The sequence below is a fragment of the Orbicella franksi genome, chromosome 9, assembly GCF_964199315.1.
Source record: "Orbicella franksi chromosome 9, jaOrbFran1.1, whole genome shotgun sequence".
In the NCBI taxonomy this organism is placed as follows: domain Eukaryota; kingdom Metazoa; phylum Cnidaria; class Anthozoa; order Scleractinia; family Merulinidae; genus Orbicella; species Orbicella franksi.
The window spans coordinates 12,775,777-12,797,082 of record NC_138153.1 but is presented as its reverse complement, the minus strand read 5'-3'; the positions used below and the strand labels follow the sequence as shown (position 1 = coordinate 12,797,082).

Sequence of the window (21,306 nt, the reverse complement as noted above, 5' to 3'; positions counted from 1 at the left end):
TGTCTTCCACCAATCTTTAATAATTATTTTCTATCATAAGGTTATCAAAAAATATCAGAAGCGCTCTGAAAATATTCTTTGGGTCATCAAGAAATTACCATATTCTAAGAATGTGTTACTCAATTAAAACAGTTTTGGATAACACAGGTTACCTCCAAGAAAAGCTTTTAGATATTTTGCCTTGAAAATGTTAACAAACAACGAAATCTGACTTAGCTAAGGAAAAATTCGGTCTGTCGATAGTGATAACATTTTCATTTCTTTAAAGATACTGTCTTACAGAAGGAAATGATAGTCAGATGATTTCACCAGTCATTTTCCGAAAATATATTATATGCAATTTCCATACCAGAAAAACACGACTCATCATGACAAAGACAGCAAAATTCCACGAATACCCGGAAGTCGATGCTTGAAATTGTCTTTGTTTCTCCGAAATGGAAACAAAAACAGGACTTAAAAGAATCTTGTTCCGAGAATATATATTGAAAACGCGTTTGCAAAACTTTCGTGGTAGGGGAATGTAAGTTACAAAGGTTACCCAAGATAGTCACATTTCAAACGAAAGTATCATGAGGCCAAACAAAACAAACTCCTCTGCATGGGTAGAGAGGGGATAATTTCTGTAAAATTACTTGACTCTGTTGATATCAGTTTATGTTAGTTTATCAGTTTTCGTGGAGAAGTCTTCTGTTTATTTGGTGAAAGATTCTCCTCAGTGGAGCTTAACCAATGGCAAAGATATTAGTGGCGTCAACTATTGTTATTAAATAGCAAACCAGAGAATTATTGGCTGCTGAAACAAAGAGTTCTATTGTTTAACTCTTTGTGCATTTAAATAACAAAAATAATGTACGTTTGTAAAAAGATATCTTTCCTATAACGACGGCGACGCCGGGTACAAGGCCTAGTAGAAAGTGGACTTATATTTTACCTTTGAATGTCGCAAATGTCTAGATCTGTTCAGTACGCCTATCGGTCGAAAAACTTGCTCAGGCTAAATATATTACGATAGCGGTTAGTTACAGACGAAAATGCTCAAAATTAGGCGTCGCCGTTAACGTTCTCCAAACACACAGGACTTGATCATTTCACGTCGTTGTTTTGCAGAGGACCGTAAACTAGACAAAGATTTATAACGCACGTGAACAGCTATTGTTTTGCTCATGAAATCTTTGGTTTGATGACGATCTCGTTGGCATCGACGTCGTGGTTTGCTTAAGCTCCCTGCTAGCGGCCACTCATCGTTTGTCGTTACCATTATACGCATACCCTTAAAAAGTAAATGATGGCCTTCTGTTGCGTATGATTTTTTTGACAACGAACACTTCCAGAAATGGTTATAATTTTGAAAGTAAAATAATGTGTAAAACTGAAAAATATCAGTGCATCCTAAATACATGAGAATCATCTATTAGAATTCGAAACGCACCAAACATAGCAAGGCTCTAATACATATTACGTCATATTTCATTTTAAATCACATAAATGCGTAAGAGTTTCTTTCTTAAACTCAAAACTAAGCTACAACCGGCACGAGGAAACACCATTGCACCATCTCTTTCAGTGTCGGCGATTGATCCCATATTTTAGCATGGATGACACATTCTTCAAGACTCGACCTGACCAAGAAACCAAGCCAGACTCAAAAGACAGTAAAGATGGGTCACATTCAGACAAAGGTGCAAGTGGGACTTCAAGTCACTGCAGTAATCCCTCGAACTCGACGTGCGATCAGCCGTCCTTAGACATGATCGAAGCAAGGAAGGGAGGCCCATTGATAGACCGCGACAATCCTGACCGACCTGTGGTGGATCGTATGGCTGCTCAGGGATTTTTCTGCGATTGAACTTGCTCCACTTTTTCAAACACGAACTACATCAAATAGCTTTTCTGGCTCTTAAAAGTTACATCGAACGCTGATAAACTAAACTATAAGCTAAAGCGAATGTGAAATCTGACGACGCCCATGAACGACTTGTCACAAGGCAAGAAGCCAAGTTTTACGATTAGTGTATGTCGGCCAGTAAGGATGAGTATCTTAAGCATTTAGTACCATGGATTTAGTTGCAAGTAGTGTATATCTATATAACTATTCCGAAACTATGACATATTAAATATTTGATTCATTGTACTGGTCTGTTGTACTGTGTGGTGTCAATTATGATTCTTAAGTTCCAAATGCGCGTGAGTATCCTTGCGTACGGCGCATGCGCCCGCAGTGCGAGCGACTGTCAAAACTGTATTGTCCTTTCGAACGAAATGACATGATAAAATACATTGTGTTTGAAACTAACAAAAATAAAGACAATGGTAAGTTGTATTGATCTCTTCTCCCATTTATCTCGAGAATTCCCGGTTTAATGTAACGACGAACAAGATATTTTGTTAAGAATAACACAGCTATTAACCTATATACCTGGCGACGGGCGAGACCAGTTTTGGCGTCATGTTAATGCTTAGAGGAACAAAATGTTTCATTTTTTTTTTTTTTTTCATTTGTTACAAGCTATTATTGTTTCTTGTTTTTTAAACCCTTGCCGGAGTTTTTCGTGAATATTCAATACAGTCTTCAGTGAGAAAAGTGGCCCGACTTCAATCCCTTTCCTGTTAACATACATGTGACGTCAGGACAGATCAGGCTCTCACGCCTGCTGAATCCTGATTGGCTAATTCAAATGTTAGAAGCCTGGGGCGTATGCAAGGATCACGTCTAAACTACAGACGTCTCTAGCTACTAGTTTGGGGGCCACCCGGGGGAAGGGAAAGAGTTGGTAGCATGTTCCTTTGACCCTTTGAAAATCCCATTTTTTTTCCGTATTCTCTATTGATAAATCCCATTGTTCCCTTTTTTTTCCTCAATGTTCCCTTTAATAGGAAGGAAGGAAAGTTTTAGTACGCATAAAAAAGTACATCCACTGGCGCTTTTCCGGTCTTTGTCTGCAAAAAGAAACAATGATAAAAGGCACACTCGAGCTTTTAAAATTTTACTTTTACTTTTGATATTTCAATATTCCTTTTTTTTTCCAAATATGTGTGTGTAAAAACCTTTTAACTAATTTTAAATTTAAATTAGGCTCTTTGATTCTGTGGGGCCCGGCCCAAATTCCATTCAAAATATGTACAAAAAGAATGCGTATAAGAAACGTTTATGGAACGAATCTCTGAGACCGTAACGTAACCATATCAGTTTATGCTAAGCCATTAATTTACATGAAATGTGGTCCCGTAACTCCAGTTGAACCAAACAGAGATACCAAATAGAGTTGCTGCTGCTGCTGCTGTTGTTGTTGTTACTTTTGTTGTTGTTGTTGGTCTGTTGAAGAGAACAAGATCCATCGTGTGAATTAGCGTGACTGGTCTTTTGCGTGACCTTGTATGATCGACCTGCAGCGTGACTAAGCGACATTTGAGAATATAAAATCATTTCAAGAATTAGAATCTCTGGGTTTCATCCCTGAAGTAGGCAATGTTTTTACATAGCTTAAAATTGATTTATAAACTGACCAGCAACCCTTTCATCTGGATATGTACGTAATTGTATGTGATTGTTGACTGTTCTGGTTTTTATATCAAACATTTCCTAGCCAGATAAATAAATCCAAATCCTATATATAACATTAACTACACCATTATTACGTCAGAGTAGGCCTGAAGGCGATAAGTTCAAATTGGAAGTTCTTGGCTTTAAATCGCTCTTAGCCGTAGGCAACGTTCTTTTGAATATGAAAGGACCGAACTTGAGGCCTGGACTCTTTCCATTTGAGGACGGTGGATCGAAGAAGACTCGTTCTCGATTCTGACCTAGGCCATAAACGCTACACGCCAATCCAGCTCTGTAAATGACTTCAAACGAGTGCTCTGCAATGGGCTTTAGATACGAAAAACCGAGAGAGCCTGGGAGTTGAGTAAACAGAAGTAGTCCGTCTTCTTGGGTAATGTTAACAATTACTTCCGGAATCCACTGGGACACAATTACGTATTCACCAAGGTACTGTTCATTATTGGGGAGAAGTTCAATCTATAGAAATATGCAAAAAATAACATTGAGGATACGAAGATATAAGAACTAGAGGGCCTTATGTCTGAGCGAAGTGCGACCAAGAAACAACACTACGAGATTTCACCGCAACTTGTTAGCGCCATGTTATGTGCTAAAAGAAGACATCCCTCTAAAAGGCTGTCTTTTACTATTCGTGAACAACACAATAAGCATGGCTGAGCTCCTTGAGGATAGATTTGTGTTTTACGATCGGAAAAATCGGAGAAAACTGATTACAGGCAGAGGTTCTCCCACCAAACTGACTGGGTTCGCAAGTTGTAAGTGGTAAATCTCGCAATCTTAGCGGTACTCGCGCGCACAACAATCTAAAGGCATACAATAAACACGAGTGCTAGTTTGGAAGAACAAGAAAAATTGTTCTAACACATCAACTATTTCTCCGTCATTCGACCTAAGATAATACGAGGCAAATCATTTTGATTATCGATCTTGTCAATAATTATTCATAATCCACAATTGTTACCTGGAGTTGCTGGCTAAACAACACTGCATCCATCGTTTTAGCCAATGTCTCAACGATTGATTGTACTACCCTCCAGGCAATCTCACGACCGCTGGCAAGGACAACAGCACCTGTGGAATGGTTTTTAAAGTAATTATTGTAACCAACTTCAGTTCGGTAGTGCCCAGCTCTATTAACAGCCGCACAGTTCGACCTCAAGCTTATTGGGGACAGTTTAGTTTCTTCTCCCACTCGCTCCCTCCCCCTTCGACAATCCACATTCCCTCCCCTCTTCCTTCTCGTCAGGAAAGCAAATGCGAGAAACAAAATAAGAAAGCGGAAGAACAAACCTAGCTTGAACTCTGGTACAAAGGCAAACCCAGCAGAATAACCAGGAACGAATCCAGATTTCGATACCACAGAGTATGTTCCAACATCTGTAATCTCCCATCCAGTCCCAAACACTGTTTTACCATCTGGATACATGAAATCTACCAGGCGAGGTAAAGGAAAAACAAATAGTTAGTTTGTTCTAAGTCCTAGCGCAGATTTGTCTTACCTTCTCTTTCTTCAGGCCGTAAACAGAAACGTATGACAAAAAATCTTCTTGTTATTTGGATCCCCTGGATGGGATGGAAGCTCTGCCTTTACACTTTGCCGATATTCAATTATACTTTTGGGTGGAAAGAGGTACTTTGAGAGTAACATATCTCACGCAAATACACAACAATATGGCCCCAACCAGGGATCGATCCCGAAACTTTCTACCAGCAGTCCATCACACTAGCCATGAGCCCAATGTGCCATTCATAAAGTCCTACATGTTCAGTGATCATTGGCAAAATTCGGGTTAACACGCAGACACTCACCTGGTTTCATCAACTGCTGAAGAAGTTCTCTTTGTAGTACTGTTGTTCGTGAAGTTCCCAGTAACATGGTCATCAGCTATATGCAGAAAGGAAAAATCCCTCTTACACATCACACGTATCACCACAAGCATTGCTCTTCACGCTAGACTACGAGTAGTCCCTCTTTCGCTAAGTCCGTCGTGCGTGACACGAAAGAAAACTGCGAGAAAATTTTATGGTCACGCAAAATGAACTAAGCGACAAAGGGACTACTCGTAGTCTGACTTCAAGTCATAACTTAGATCACAGCTACAAATTACATCAGGGCATCCATCAACGTAGAGCAACAATTTTAGAACGAGGTATCCCAAGCCAAAGAGAGAACACTTTTCCTGGAGTTCAGACATTTGCATGAAAAGTTAAAAAACTGCAATATGATTTCCCAACCTTATACAGATCGTTTGCTGTGGAGTATGCCTGTATGGCCGGCGCTGCCCAGTCCCAGTCTACCAAGGGAGCTTCGCCATCGAAATCGTAGCCCACAGCTTTGTTAGGGGACATTCTGAAAGACGTACATGACAGAAATTATTATTTCAAGTAGACATAAGAGAGCCTTTTCAAGAAACCCAAATTTTACTATAAGATCAGCTGTGTAATTAAGAAACAGGGTTTGCAGTGGAGGCTCAAGGACACCGCAAGTGATCCTGGGTATCTTACATCTCCACTTTACGGTTGCTTGTATATAATCAGTCCGAAAAAAAGACCACGTGCAACATCTCTTCACCCCACCCATAACCCCCGCCCCTTCCCTCACAAAGAAAAAAAAGAACTTTATCACACAAGTACCTTCCAAGATCGAATCCTGTGTTCGTCATTCCTAGTTGATCAAAGATATTTCTCTGCACCCATCCCTCGTAGTCGTTGTTTGAAAATTTCTCTGCTAATACCCGAGAAATCAGGGCATAGCCTAAGTTGCTACAAAACAAAAGAAAGAAACATTATTAAATTTGGAACTACCTCAGTGATATCCCGGTCACAACGTATAACTTTCGTATTCCCTTGGGGTGTTACAAGGACTAGACTGACTGAGTTAATCTACTGCTTTTTCCCAAGCAACGAATGGGTTTGGCTCCTTTAGTTTCTTTATGTTTCATAATACGCCGCGTGCTGAAAAACAAAACGAACACGTGGCTCAGGGGTAGAGCATTCCACCAGTGTTTGAAAGATCATGGATTCGACTGCCGTCCGGGATTCGTGACGACACTATTTGCATCTTTTTTTAAGGCTTTTCACAAGCCTCATTTTTTAGCCAATTAGAAGTAAGAGTTTGGAATGAGCAGAAGTTAAGATCATTAACAGCTAAGCATCAGGTCTCACCTGTAGTGTGGCAGTCTGCCAGGAGGAGATTTCAGTTCTGTGTTCCTGAGTTGTTGAAGGACGTACGTAGTGTTAACAGGACACAAGTGAATTTTACTGTATGAGTACGAATCACCGCATGGCACCTCACGGGGGAGGCCTGAGGTATGGGACAAGATCTGCCTGTGGATGGGTAGAGAGAGACACAAATTCTAAGAATGACGCTTCGTGTACAAATCAAATATCGTAGATATAAAATCTTCACGGACGATTAGACACACACTGATGAAACAATGCGAAAGATGGGATGCAGGACGCTTTGTCAATATATCTTATTGTCCTGTACGTGTAAATAGTGTGATCAATTTAATACTTTGAGGAAAACTATGTGCAGAAAGAGCGATACAGTTACTGATGGATGCTGTTCAACAGGTGATCTACGACCAGCCCTACAACAGGAATACCGCACCAGGAACAAAAGCAAGCCACAGGCAAACAAAACAAAATGTCAGCTTTCATCTCAAAAACGGCTTGGTGGGTGCAGATATATGAGGAAAGTTTGTATGTCAGTTCCATCTCCCACTAACTCCTCTTGATCTTCCTTCTTCTTGAGATTCCCCCAAACCACGCCCTCTGGAGTATTCCCTTTTCAGCTTATAACTGCTTGGGCTCTTGTTTGTCTTTCGAGAGTTAAAATTTGTTTGTTTGTTTGTTTGTTTTTTCCTCTTTTCCTTCGATCGCTTATTTGTTCGTTCATTTTGTAATTGCTCCTTTGTAATTGTTCTTTTTTTTATTGCATGGCTTGGATAATCGATTACGCTTCTTTCTTTACTTCAGTTGGAATGATGCTGCATTGTCAAACAAAAAAATGAGCAGAACTCCCGCTTGCAAAAAAGAAAGAGGTTTTCTAACGGCTGCCTCTTAAAACTGCTATCACTATGCTAGACAACATTTCTCACCTGATAGTTATTTTTTGTTGATTGAAAGGATTTCTGACTTGAAATCTTGGCTCGTATTGCTCCAAAGGATCGTCAAGACAGTCTATGCTGCCAGTTTCCAGAAGTTTAAACACAAATATACTCTGTGCAAAGCAATCATTCATATAGCTGTTAGTGCATAAAATTAACTATAACAAAAAGAAATTCCAACAAATATACAATACGCTTTTGCATAATTGCCAGGCTATACATATTCTGGCTATGCATTGTTTCGAGAGGTATTCCATAAAATCATCGAATATTTTCGAAAACTTAAGGTGGTTCTGAATCCCGCACAGAATTTTTTTTAAAACCTTGTCAATAGTTGCGTCTTATTCCGCTTAATAGAAAATGGGTTTCACCGAGCCGTTTTTGAAATATACGTAATTAAAGCTACCTAAAATTAAGCAGGTCATACTGTTGCTATGGTAATCTATTGGGACACGAAAATGACAACAATGTGTTTAAAATGATTGGGCAGTTTGTTGATAGAATGATTGTAGAATCAACTGATAAAGAATTTTTATAATGACCCGCCAAATGCTAAATCTTGGAAAGAGCTGGAAACTGTTTTAAGCCACCTTAAGGTGTATTTATAAGAAAAAAAAATGAATTCTTTAAAACAATGCTTCTGAACTCGTTTACTCTACGCCCAAATAACTTGAAGAAGTAGAACGCTAGCTATGGTGAGAAAAATGCTCATCATATACGTTCAGTTTCAACGCGTCACATACCGTCCTATAGGAGACGGCTGTCCACTTAGCTGTATCACTGATGCATTGCGCGAAGAGCTGGAGATGTCAATGCGTGTTTCACAGGTCCTCATCAAGAAATTTAAGATAAAATGGTTGAAAATGCCACGTTCAGAAGCTCGAAACTAATGATACTTACCGTAAATATTTTAGTAATGCTTGCAACTCGAAATACGGTGTCCTGATTAGGGGGGTCTCTTCGGTTATTTTTGTCTTTGAGGCCGTAATTCTTTCTCCACACTACTTGGTCTTGATAAACTACATTACCGGCCATTCCCACCTGTAGATATTAAACATAAGCGTAGTTACATTATTGTAAAAAAGGTTTAGTGAACCACCCCACCCGCGGACTATCCTTTACATCCAAGTCGTATCGATGATGGGAGGGGTGGGGAAGGACTCAAGGGGGAGAGCCCAGAAGAGAAAGGGAGGTGCTTCACATGATAAATCTATTATCGCAAAGTAACGCATTTAGCGCCACATTGATGCAACTAGTGTTAATCAGGGCTTACAATACAATACAACTGACACAATACAAAGTGGTTTATCGTAAATCTGTAATACTGTAGTGATTGTCACAAAACTAAAGTAATCTCAACATAAAATTAAACGCGATGAACTAATCAAAACACGAACTGGGACCGAGCGCGGGAACGCGCATGAACCAAGTCATAGTTAGTTTTGTTTTTGTTCATAGTCACTGTTTAAGCTCGATTTCTAGCCGTTTTACGCGCCCACCTTCTTTCCCCGATAACCCGATGCCACAACGGCTAGAAATCTAACCTTATGATTGGTTGAAATAGAGAAAATGTATACTGTGATTGGCTGATATGAGCCTACTAGTACTTTAACCACTGCAATCACATAATGGAAAGAAATAATCGTCTAACTGTACATTTTACCACACAGATACAGCCGACAAAGCTCAGTTAGTTTCACTTACTAGACCCTGTTCACCCTGATAGGCGTTAAAGATGATATCTGCTTGATAAAGAGACCGTTCCACTTCAATGGGAAACAGCCGAGGCGGTGTAGCTTTCTCTATCATAATCGGACACGGAGAGGCTTTGAAAGACAAATATTTCTGTAATAAAAACACAAAAACCTATGAAAAGAACTGCGTGGAGATAATGTTAAGGTAATGACCGGCCGGTTCCAGCACAATTCTTGATCGTTGAAATGACTGCTTTTATGATCCGTCTAAGCCATCAAATATTTTCGCACGCACGCGATTGGTCTAAAAGCGTCACGTGACTGAATATGTCCCAGCTGAAACTGGGAAATATTCAAGTGATATTTTTCCCAATTTTCAGAAGATCCCGCGTGTTTCGAAAAATATTTGAAGGATAATAAACACAATAGGCTATATTTGGCGCAAAAATATGCATGGATACTTGACCTTGGACATTATCTGTTCCTCCGGCGAGACTTACAGTTTTTCTCTCGGAAAACTGTTCGCTTCCACGGAACAGATAATGTCCAAGGACAAGTATCCGGGCACATTTCGAGTGGAATTTAGGCTTATGTATAAATACCACCCTAGAAAACCTAGCTTACAATCAAGACACACAGTAACTTTCCTTTACCAAGGATACATTCGTCATACATCGTCTGTTTAGTATTACCACACATATTTAGTAAAGATGCTTTAAGTAGTAATTCATAATTATCACGCGCGCTTATGTTTAGCATATGAGATCGTAGTAGGCCAAGTGGACTAAAATCAGACGATACATTCCGCGCGTGTGAGCAGGTAAATGTTTTGATATACTCAACAAATTGTCAAAGAATCGCATTCCACGGTTAAATAAACTGTAGTTCTGCAGCGCTTCGTAATCTTCCAGTCAGCAAACGAAGGTATATAGTAGGATATCTATTATGTTCAGACAACAGATAACAAGGACTTCCTGATCGAACGTATACCTTTTGCAACCAAGGTGGTGTAGTACCAAGTACATAACGTGAAGGCGGAATGTTTGTCCCGTAAGATAAACGCTTTTCAGTGGAAAGATTTGGTGTACAGGAATGGAAAACGGCGTCAGTTTACTTTCGACTCACCTCATCCTTCAATGGATCAACAGTAGGGTTCTGATAAAGAAAATCAACAAGTACGATTTTTAGTAAAAGACTGTTGGGTCTTATTACACCATACGAATAAGTGCAAGCATAAACAACTGAAACGCGTCCGCACGTGAAAATCGGGGTACAAAAAAACAAAAAAACAAATACAAGCCAGTATTACTAAAGGAAATCTTCTCCTTCCCTTTTGCCCATGCTATGTTTACTTTTGTTGATTCCCATGTAACAATGGGTTAGGCCTATCAGCGACCTCTCAAGGCTGATCTACAGGTACACATGAGTAGAGTATTGATCAAAACTTTAAGGCACTGGCCGGTCCCCCGTCTAGCCTGTTCCACCATTCTTGACCACAGGCCTTCGCTTTCTTGACCGCCAAAGAAGAGCTCTGAGATATAGTGCTAAGCTCGATACAAAATAGCCGATCTTTTATCAAAAAATACAAGATCAGCTATTTTGATCCAAGCTAAGTAGCATTTTCGGGGCGTTTCTCATTGAGGAAGGCATAAGTTACGTTCTTGACAGCACTGACTGATCTCGTCGACCAGACAAAATAGTGTTAATCATCTTGTTTATTTTATTAATAATGTAGCTTCATTAATGGCGCATTTAGTTCGTCCAAAAATCGGTCTATATCATAACAGTAGGGAAAACTGAAATAATATTAATACAAATGTACAATATATAAAAATTCTAAGAACTTTCACTAAAAAAGTCCTTAATCATTGTTTTAAAAATTAACAAAGATTCAGTTTCTTTCATGCTTGACAGTAAATTATTAAAAACTTGCGCTCCGAAATAAATGTAAGTGACGAGAGCACTGATGGGTAAAGCATCCGTTTTCCCTTAACACCTCTTATTACATGATTTCGTCACTTCCATGCGGACTGTACACAATAACAAAATAAGATCAACGAATTGTTTCCCAATGTTACATTATAAAGGTTCTGCAAAAGGGGAGATAACGCATTCTGTATTCGTAACCAATCAGAGGGGTACTGAATGGCGGGGAAACTTTTCCCATAAATAACTCGCGCGGCGGGTTAAAAAAGGTTTAATTACTTTTGGGCTAAACATTTTACATTTTCTGACCCATTTCCAGAAGGAAATCCAGTTCTCTGCGCAAAACCACTGATTCTGAAATGAAATTGTTTTGGGTATATGAGCGATTTTCTCTAGCTCACAAATTGCAGGTCCAAAAAGGGTTGTACCTGATGAGGAAGGTGTTGGCCTTGGTTCAGCGATACAGTTCTGACGATGATTATGGAGCTTCAAGCTGACTTTGTTAAGGTTTACTCGATACAAAAACGTGTTCGTTGTGCGAGAGAGAAAGCCTGTGTTAACTTTAATTTATTTACGCCTTGAGTAAAATTAAATGTATGTGCCCGTAATAACGAGGTGTCCGCAGAGGACGTCCTTATAGTGGGCCTAAACAGTTCTTAAGTAAACTGACAAGCAGTAACATTATAGCTTGCGCTTGATTGGCGGCGGTAACCAGCGTGAAAATTAAAGGTCAATTCTACGCTGATAATCAAAATGTCAGCAGTTTTGGTCTTTTAAATACAGAGACAAATGCAATGGTTTGCGTGCAGGCATGTTTGGGCTGTGTTTGGAAGAATGAACACCCATGCATTGTGTACAAAAAAGTGTCATTTACATGCTGAATGTGTAAACAAGAGTTCTACAATGAATCATATCGAGGAATTCAAAATATGTTACAACGACTTAAAGAAGCTAATAAAGTCTGCGGCATCAAGTCTTAGACCGCTACTCGCTACGCGACAAACCTGATCTGTAGCAGCGGATTTTTTCTGTGTGATTTGCCATATGAAGAGAACAGTCATTGTAAGGAACCCCAGAGTGACAAGTTCCAGGGCGAGTTTGAGCCGACCGATGGTCCTGGCTTCCTTGCTCGAGGTAACATCGGGGTAAGAGACGACACACTGGGAATCACCAGCCGCCGATATTTCGTCATCTCTTTTGGTGGCCGCCATCAAGCCTTGCCGATCGTCGACTTTCTCGCTGTTCCTGAAAGTTAGAATAAATCATTCTACTAAGTGTAAATGTTTTGTTGGTGTCTGTACTATGAAACGGTCGTGAACAGCTGAGTTCTCAAACACAATCAAATTGCAGAGATTTCTAAAAGCTTACTCAATACACGACTGCATTGTTCACTCTTGAAGATGACTCAATCAGCTACGAAGCAGAACTTTAGCAAACTCTGTCTCCCGAACGCGTGAATTTTACACTTGGCTCGTACGAACATTTACATGACAATCCGTTTACAAGAATCTCGAGTTTGAGTGCACGCTTTTGTTTTCGTCACAAAGCACAAGATCTACAAGCGTGTCAAACTTGAGCAGTGTTGAACAATGGTCAGGGTTAAAAGTCGTGCGAGTGATACAACACATCATTTCAATACTCGTGGTATCTATGGCTGCTACAGATAAACCGATAAACAGTCGGAACACGAACTAAGACAACGCAAAATTTCCATAGAAGGAAATGGTTGCATGAATTTTAAAGAATTATTTTAACAAACCATAAAAATAGTTCCGATTAATTATTAACCGCGGTAAAGTTTTTTTTTTTTTTCCACGGTGCTTCATACATTTGCATACAGTTTGTACTGTTGAACAGTCTCTCCCAGCGGGAATGACAAGCTTAAAGAAAAACAATTAGACGTTTTTTTCTTTGTAGCCTTTGTAAGTGACGCCTCTTTCTTCTGTTCTGTCGAAATCACTTCTTTACTTCGTACGTGTTGATGTTTTAAGGCAACACCTGTTCGGAACCTACTGGAACATGCAAGGTGTAGTTCAATAGCAGTTGGCCTTGGTTTACGAAGCAATTTCAAGAAACTATAAACTACTGAATGTTCAAAAGCGAATTTCTAATCATATATTTTTCTAACTCTCCGCTCTGACCAACAATGGTGTTTGCATTAGCTTAAAATTTCAAAAGCAGCAAGCTTCACAGTGAAGCGTGTTCGCTTCCAATATGAAGCCCTCTTGTACAAATCTTTAGGTAGTTGATGCCTTCTGGTTTTTTAGGTCTCGGACATGCATGTTAAGCGTTAAGACACTGCGTGCAAAAACTATTCAAAGCGGCATTTTCTAGATCGTTAATTATGTTTTCAATGGTTTCTTTTAAACAATGAAACGCTAAGAAAATCAATAGCACAGGTCTCAGAAACAAAGGTTGTACAATCTTAATGGTTTCAATGGCTGCTCTAGCTCAACGGTTATCACGTACGCGCTATTATACTAGAAGTGAGTGAGCTGGATGAAATAAGGCGCAAAGACGAATTTAATCCTGTATCCAAAAAACAAATAATAATGTCTAAGTTTTCTTGGTCATGGAGGACTGAAGAATGTTCTCTGTTAACGAAGAGTTAACGTGAGGTATAAGTAAATGAAGTTATTTTAACGGTTTGTTTTATTTCAGGATCTACCGGGATTTGTGAAAGAACTACAATACCACACACTGTGACACCGCTAAAGTCGAACCATTGAAAGGACTGGACAGAGGGTAGACGATTTGAGGGAGCTGGGTTCGAAATAAGTGCAATCCTTCCCATTTCCCCAAAGAGTCATCATTTCGTTCCAGACTCCATTCTCGTTCGCAGAGGAGACAAAAGCAACTAAAAAAAAACAAACAATAACAACTGAAAGAGATGTTCGAAATGTGAAACTTCAAGGACAAAGCAGTGAAAAAAGCAGCGGGCAAAATTATGAAAACAATACAACATATCCTGATTGCCTACAACCGCGTAATATACCATGCAGACATAACTAATGTACGACCTCAATGAAATCAATGAGTAATAATCAATAGGTAATTGGTGGGTAACAAGTTGTTTAGTCAAAATAGAGAGGTCCGGTGGGGGGCCTGTTTAGGAGAAAATCTTGACTAAGTTAGTGAGTGAAAAGCTTTTTCGGAAAAAAGTGAACGTAAGGACAAATCCAAAAAAATAGTAAAGTAAGTATGCTAAGTAAGTAAGTAAAATTCATGCATGATTACTGGAAGCACTCTCTGTTACCTCCGACATTAGTCACGTGTTGCACTACTGTTCTGGCGTTAAGAAGATCAATCTTTCCGAGAGAGAGGATGTTGGAACCGATTATCGCAACACAACGAAGTTGAACATAGCTTAAAAGCATAAAGAAAATACTTGGAAATATTTCAGTCATTATTTAAACGATTGACACCAATACCACTAACAGAAGATAAAACAATGTGACTGCAAAGAAAGTGAGCATTAAAACAAAAGTGAACCTCGGTTATTCCAAAAACGACGAAAGTGTTTCGAAACAACTGACCTGGAAAGAGATAGATCAAAACACACTCAACAGTCTCAACCGCTCGGCCAGTTTGACGTACTTGCTCAATAACAATTATTATTTGCCACGTAAGAAAAGTAAGAGGAAAAATCATTAACTACACTGAATAGAAGACTTGCCATCATATTGTTTCACCATCAATTTGTTTAGGTCAGAAATGTTATGATATATTGTATTCAGTTCCACGATGAAAGAGGGTCGCTAAGGCACTCAGAATATTCAAATCATAAGTTTTTCAACTTCTTCCCTGCAGTGGAGATTCAAACGCATGAAGAGAAAAAAAAAACAGTTGAGAGGTATTCCTTTTCTAAAAGTATTCCGTTAATACTTCCTCGTGACTTTTTCGTAGGGATTGACGATTTTTGAATAATTTCGTGTCAATTCAACGGAAACAATGTCCATCACGTTCTTAACGATGCTAGCATTAAAAACAACATACTCGAACGTTTTCGATTCTATGAATACCTCTTAGTTCAGCTAATTGCTCCTAAATATCTAGAGAAGTTTTCTGATGAAGGTAACTGAAGCTAATTTATGGATTGCTGGATTCAAGCTGCGGAAAAACTCTTTGTTACTAATCCGATCGCATCAAACATCAATATACACGATACATGGGACATGCACTTCACAAATTCTTTCAACACCAAGCTAATTGTAGCATAAGGAAATCTTAAGCATTTGACGTTTACGAACAACATACCTTTATCGCCGCCTTATTTGTTTCCCAGTGGGTTATCACGGCGTGTGTTTATCTCTCGACACACGCTAAACGGCAACTTGTTTCTATTCTTTTATGTGTGTAGATATCAAGAATAATCTGCTTAATTGAGAGTGATCATGCATTGCAAATGATGTAAGCCTCCGGCGGTGACGTCAAAGACGTAATTAAAGTATTGCACGGTCACGCGATTCAATGTACGCAGTGAGCTCTTTTTTTCAGTGATTTACATGATAAAATAAACCTTTATCACTGCTTTCCAGACCGGTACGTTCTATTCGTGCTGCCAGCTCAAGCTCTCACTACAAATTACTTACTAAAAACACACCTCTTAGACTACAATAACTGTTACAAGATACAATAGTCACATTCCTTATGTCAGTGTTCAAATTCTCCCTGCTGGTCCTAGCCTGATCCTCAGACGTCCGAGGTCGGTCGTGGCCACTTCGCTTCCCCTCTCTCTTAGAGGGGTAGCGAAGTGGCCGCGAACGACCTCGGACGTCTGAGGATCAGGCTATGCTGGTCCCCCCCTTCCCCCATTCATTTCCTATGGCACTACAACAGTTGAGAGTTACTGGTCAAACTAGAAATGGTCTTTTTGTTGATATGTTCGTGTATTCTCTCAACCTACCGTTTGAATTGCATTAACATTTCAAAGAGAAATGATATATTGATCACTCTAGGTGCAATATCTTGGAAATATAAATTCTTTTCCTTTCCTGTCTTGTGTTCAGTGCAGGGAGTTTCCTTTTTTTTTTTTTTTTGTTTCTCCGGGTATCTTAATGTTTTATCCGATTTTTCCACGAGCTAGGAGACTAAAATTTACCAAAGGTCAATTGTCTGCACCGATTGCACGAAATCTATCTTATATCGTTTCGTCCGTCTCTTCAAATAGGTGTACCGTCTTCATTCGAATAAATCACAAAGGCATTGATCATATTATACACCTAAAGAGCCAGATTTGGAAAAACGTTTATTAAATTAGATTCGAAATACACGAAACGGCTGATCAAACTAGAGTATTTTATGGAATATGACCTCGGATTATCGCGTAGGAAAGCAATCCCTTCAAATTAAAATGAAGACAATAGTTCTTCAGACGAGCGAATAATACAGGAATAGCTCCAGACACTTGTAATTAGATTTTTTTTCTAACAAAGTGAAAAAAAGCTGGTGAACATTAAAAGCACCTGGCTGGTTTCGAACCCACGACAAGTAGTTATAAGCGAGTCTCATGACCGCCACGTTAGAGAGCTGGCTCCCAACGTCTGGAAATTTTAATCACACTGAGATATACCGCTCCTGATCTTCAATGATCTTCTGTAACCTTTTAGCTCTTTATATCAGTCATGACATATGTACATAATTCAATAGTACTCCATTTACTTACCGCCTCTACAGAACCCCTCCTACACGTACAGTCAAGCCATTTCTTTTGTCTTATTTTGTGGCTGACCAACTGATATCAATCTTGTTCGTGTTAGTGGTATTACCCTTCGCAAAGAGGTTCATAAAGTAACCATAAATCTCCAAAGCCTGACATACCAGTGATAAGAATCTCTATGTGATGATATTTATATCCTTGAAGTCTTTTCAACGGAGTACTGCGACATTTAGGACTACATTTCACCCAGACTTGAACGTGCATATTTTTCGTTTACTTACTGTCGCCGGATATTCGAGGGTGTTACTTTAGTTAGGTATTCATTAATCACATGTCTGAGTAAATATTAAACATTGCAGTGCCTTGGTTAGTCAAATAATAACGAAAACGTCTGGTCTGAAGGTCATACAGTGTCAACTAATTTAACTGAATATCAGATTTAAAGATGTGTATCGCGTTAGAAACATGTGAGTAGTTCGTTCAAGTATAAATAGACGCGTGCAGTTATATTTCTAACCACATTTTTAAGGTTCCTACCGCGTGACTTTTCTTTTCACTGGTTAATGAAATATATTTACTTGTTACCTGGCTTGGTCACGCGATGTTAAATGATTCATCAGTGATTTCTTTTTCTTTGCAACTTACGAATAAATTTACTAAAGAACTAGAAAAAAAAATATACAGTCATTTCTAACTAATTTAATAACTCTATTGTATACCGCTAATAAAAGTTCCCAGCTGTACCCTCGCTACTTTTAAAGCAAAGGTAGAAAAAGTTACTACGAGTTACGAGTCATTGTCCATTGCGATTCTATCTACAAAGCAATCTAAAATTCGGTTAACTATTTAGACAAGTAGTATGTTACAATGGTTATTCTGCATCATTGGAGAGAGTAATCGCCAGTTCCCCTCTATTTTTCAGCGTCTCCCATATAAAAAGGTCGGGGATGTTCGTCGTACCTTTTAGGGGTTAAAAACGGTTTTGGTTCCTCTTAGGGTGCTCAGCTACAAAAGGTCCACAGCGGAAGATTTTGTGGTACCTTTTAGGGTATTGGGCCGAAAAAATATGACAGGAGATAAGTTTAAGAATTGGTACCTCTTAGGGGTGAGAATATTTTAAGCCACGCCCACAAACACGGGATCTTGGTACCTCTTGGGAGTTCTTTTCAAAATTTCCGACAAGCACACCCGATTTCTGTAGCATGAATCGCGACTAGGAGTACATCTCAGTCCCCCTGCACGGCATGATAGTAAGATACCAGTCCATCGCAGGGTTAACCCTAGCATCAAGTTCGCCGGTATCTATTTATACACCTGCGTGGAGAGAGGCACTGTGACTCGTGAACACAGTACAGTGATCCCGGCCAGGGATCGAACTCAGACCGCTCGTTCCGACTGGAGTCCATGCCAGCACATCAACCATTAACGCGCATCCATTTGTGCGCTTTAAGAACAAAATTTTCTCAGACGTTTTGAGGCTGCTGTCAGTGAGAAAGAATACCTCATATACCTGTCAATCATTGACTGATCCTCGCATGGAAGTCTCATTTTCCCAACGCCATTTTTAACTTGGACTGGGACTGCAAATGTAGGTATTGTGTAATAATTATCAATAGCCAGTAACCGAATGGGCCAAGTACTGCAAAATGGTATTTGGCCCGTTACAAACGTGAGACAAAAGCCCCGGGAACAAGATTGGAAGTCAGTCCATCACAGAACCAGTTTGCGCTCTTCAATTATCTTTCTTATTTCGAGACTAGTATTAGCATCTTCGAAATAATCTCGTTGTAAACTAACTTCTCCGGCCAGCGGAAAACTCTCATTGATCAAACTTGAGCAGGCAGGCAGGTAATATAGGTCTCCCCGAAGCGGTAGGTCTTAATCATCTTACACAGACAGCCCAATGTATTGAAAACTAAACAAAATCACACCATCGATTCTTTTTTGCAACATATCTTAGTCAGTCAATGAAACGTTTTCCAGATACCTGAATTTTCCAATGATTTAACCAGAAATTCCGAAAAATTTAGAAACTGAAACGAATGGTACGGTTCGGAAATTGCCGAAAATTTGAGTCTACCTCGTGAGGTTGTCCTCTTTTACAGAATTTCGGAGAAAAACTATTCCCCAGAATAGTGTTTTACCGCCCATTCGTCAAAAAAATGGCCCCATTCGTCACTAGAAATTCCGAAAATTCAAACCAGAACTTTTTCATCGAAAAGAAATACCAGTTATACCAGTTATACCAGTAATTCCAGTGATACCGGTAACACCAGTAATACCTGAGATATCAGGAAAACTTAACAGGTGAAGGCGCGGCGGCCACAATACTTGGTGCGTTGGAGTCCGGATTGAGCGATCTGGGACAAAGCCATATCACTGTGATGGCCAATAATGCGTCAGTAGAATAGTGTTACTAAATAAGGAGTTTAGATTCTGCCATTTCCTAGTTTCTCACATTTTTTCGCTTCAGCTTGCTCAAAGAAGGAATGACTGAACTATTGGTAGTCAGAAAGGAAGAGACTTCAGTGAGCCGAGGATGTAGTGTCAATTTGAGAACTTCAAGTTTTGCCGCGCATTGTCAGTTGATAGTTCGATTCAAGTTATGAATTAATAAAGATGGTGAATTTTAATCAAGTTGTTTTGTGTCATTCCTTCTTCAGTCTCAAGGGGTCTCTTTCATAGCTAGACGCAAGGGTTAAAACTAGTGAAATGTGACCGAGAGGGAAGTGAAAGTGAAAGAAAAAAAAAAGAAAAAAAAACCGAAAGTACATAAGCCCGAAATTGTCTATGACAGAAACCATCGACAATATGGTGGTCGAAATTTTACTGGCTTAAATGTTTTATCCTTTAAATTCTGTTTACGCGCATTGAGTTGAATTCTCAAATTTTTCACGTCGAAGTAATTCGATTTGTTGCACATGTACAGTGTAACAAAAGTTTTTGTGGCGAATTTTTGTGGCGAACTTTTCTTGTATTGTGTTCTCAAATAAACACTGAATACATAATTCACAACGACTGAAATACAATTCGAAATAGTATGATTTGTTTTAGACTAATATTGCTTCCATTTCGCAATTTTTTTCTGCCGTTTCGATGAAAAAAAAAAATATAAAGTCACATAAAACATTATGCTGGGAAAGCTTTTATCTAGCTTAAGTAACGACCATTTTATTACTGTATTTGCTATTTCAAACATTGCATCTACGTGGGATATCTTTGTTTCCGTGCAGGTCTAGAAAGGACTAGAACGAAATTAAAATTGTATCCTACGCATTTAAGTCAATATAGAATAAATACATTTTTAAAAAAAATATTGTATTTGTGAGTTCACTATCGCCGAGAATCACGTACAGCTAAAATTATTATTAGTGGCTTTCGTAATATTTAGGTATGTGTTTATCCAACGAGCGAGATAGTCTAAATGTGAATTATTGTATTTATAAATACCTGCTACTAACAGCAGCCCCTCCATTCTCTTTAATCCATCTTCAGCTCTCCTAGGGAGACATTAAATGTGCTTCCTTTACAAGGAACAATTCGTATCCTGTAATTTGCCTTTCCACTTGTGTTCGAAGAAAACTATAAATTTAAGTCTGAAAGGACGTCTTATATCACAGTATTCAGGCTGTAAGCGGGTATTAATCGAAATTTTGTTTATGGCAACATCGAATATGTAAATTTTTTTATGCACCTGACGTGTGTTGGCATAAACACAATGGTTTTAAAAAACCAAGAAAAGTTTAATTAGGATAATAGCTTTATACGACCAAACTTAAGTCCACACTTGGCTGAAAATAGTAATTCTCCTGACCGTTTGCGGATGTTTCTTTGGATGTTGGACCTGAGAAATTCAGTGTACCCCCAATCTAATTTTCTCTTCTGTCTTTCCTAATTTTCCTGACGAGTATTTCGTGAAGGGGCAAATACCAAGTATTTTTTGCAAGATTGTTTCACTGTCTTGAATGATCCCAGTAAGACACTTTACTTCGATTTTGTTAGCTAACTTTAGTTTGAAATAATTCGCGCTCGACAGTTTTGACATCACATGCGTTTTTCCACAATCGCAACCGATCGTGGTGGGGGGGGGGGGGGGGGGGGCGAGGAAGTGGGGATGAACACCAATGTAAAGGGGGGATTTTATCTTATCTGAACGGGGAGGAGGAGGGGTGCAGTCTGGTGCAGGCACGGATTTTCCATGAACTAGGAATTTTTTTTCCTCAAGACAAGTCTATGCATCATATTTTTTTCGCTGTGTAACATGCTTGTTTTGGCTCATTGAATGTATGTGAATTTTTTTTTTTTTGCAGTCACGGTCGTGCGCAGAAATTTTGTTTTGGTACAAGTATG

General features: G+C 39.2%; 1 protein-coding gene across 7 annotated transcripts; it reads right to left on the bottom strand.

Moving 5' to 3' along the window:
• Positions 1 to 35: 35 nt before the first annotated feature.
• LOC145498043 (beta-lactamase-like protein 2) lies at positions 36 to 20,640 on the bottom strand. 7 transcript variants are annotated; one of them, XM_081477914.1, is made up of 13 exons: positions 12,666 to 17,107; positions 12,302 to 12,542; positions 10,497 to 10,526; positions 9,382 to 9,522; positions 8,578 to 8,718; positions 7,669 to 7,790; positions 6,731 to 6,892; positions 6,200 to 6,328; positions 5,801 to 5,915; positions 5,375 to 5,450; positions 4,527 to 4,996; positions 3,631 to 4,021; positions 36 to 3,316 (listed from the first exon to the last, which is right to left on the bottom strand). In XM_081477914.1, the coding sequence occupies exons 1-12, from the start codon at positions 12,680 to 12,682 to the stop codon at positions 3,641 to 3,643; spliced, it is 2,025 nt and encodes a 674-aa protein (XP_081334040.1). In that variant the 5' UTR covers positions 12,683 to 17,107; the 3' UTR covers positions 36 to 3,316; positions 3,631 to 3,640. The 7 variants fall into 7 exon arrangements, with proteins under 7 accessions (XP_081334040.1, XP_081334045.1, XP_081334042.1 ...); XM_081477919.1 differs by having other exon boundaries at positions 36 to 4,021; positions 4,527 to 4,636; positions 4,856 to 4,996; XM_081477916.1 differs by lacking the exon at positions 12,666 to 17,107 and adding an exon at positions 20,407 to 20,640 and having other exon boundaries at positions 36 to 4,021.
• Between the last annotated feature and the right edge of the window lie 666 nt (positions 20,641 to 21,306).

Excerpts from the sequence above, each read along its gene's own strand:
- LOC145498043 (XM_081477913.1), bottom strand. Across the intron at positions 9,523-10,496 it reads TTGATCCATTGAAGGATGAG|AAATATTTGTCTTTCAAAGC; the intron begins GTGAGTCGAAAG and ends TTTTTATTACAG. Across the intron at positions 6,329-6,730 it reads GGCAGACTGCCACACTACAG|CAACTTAGGCTATGCCCTGA; the intron begins GTGAGACCTGAT and ends TTTGTTTTGTAG.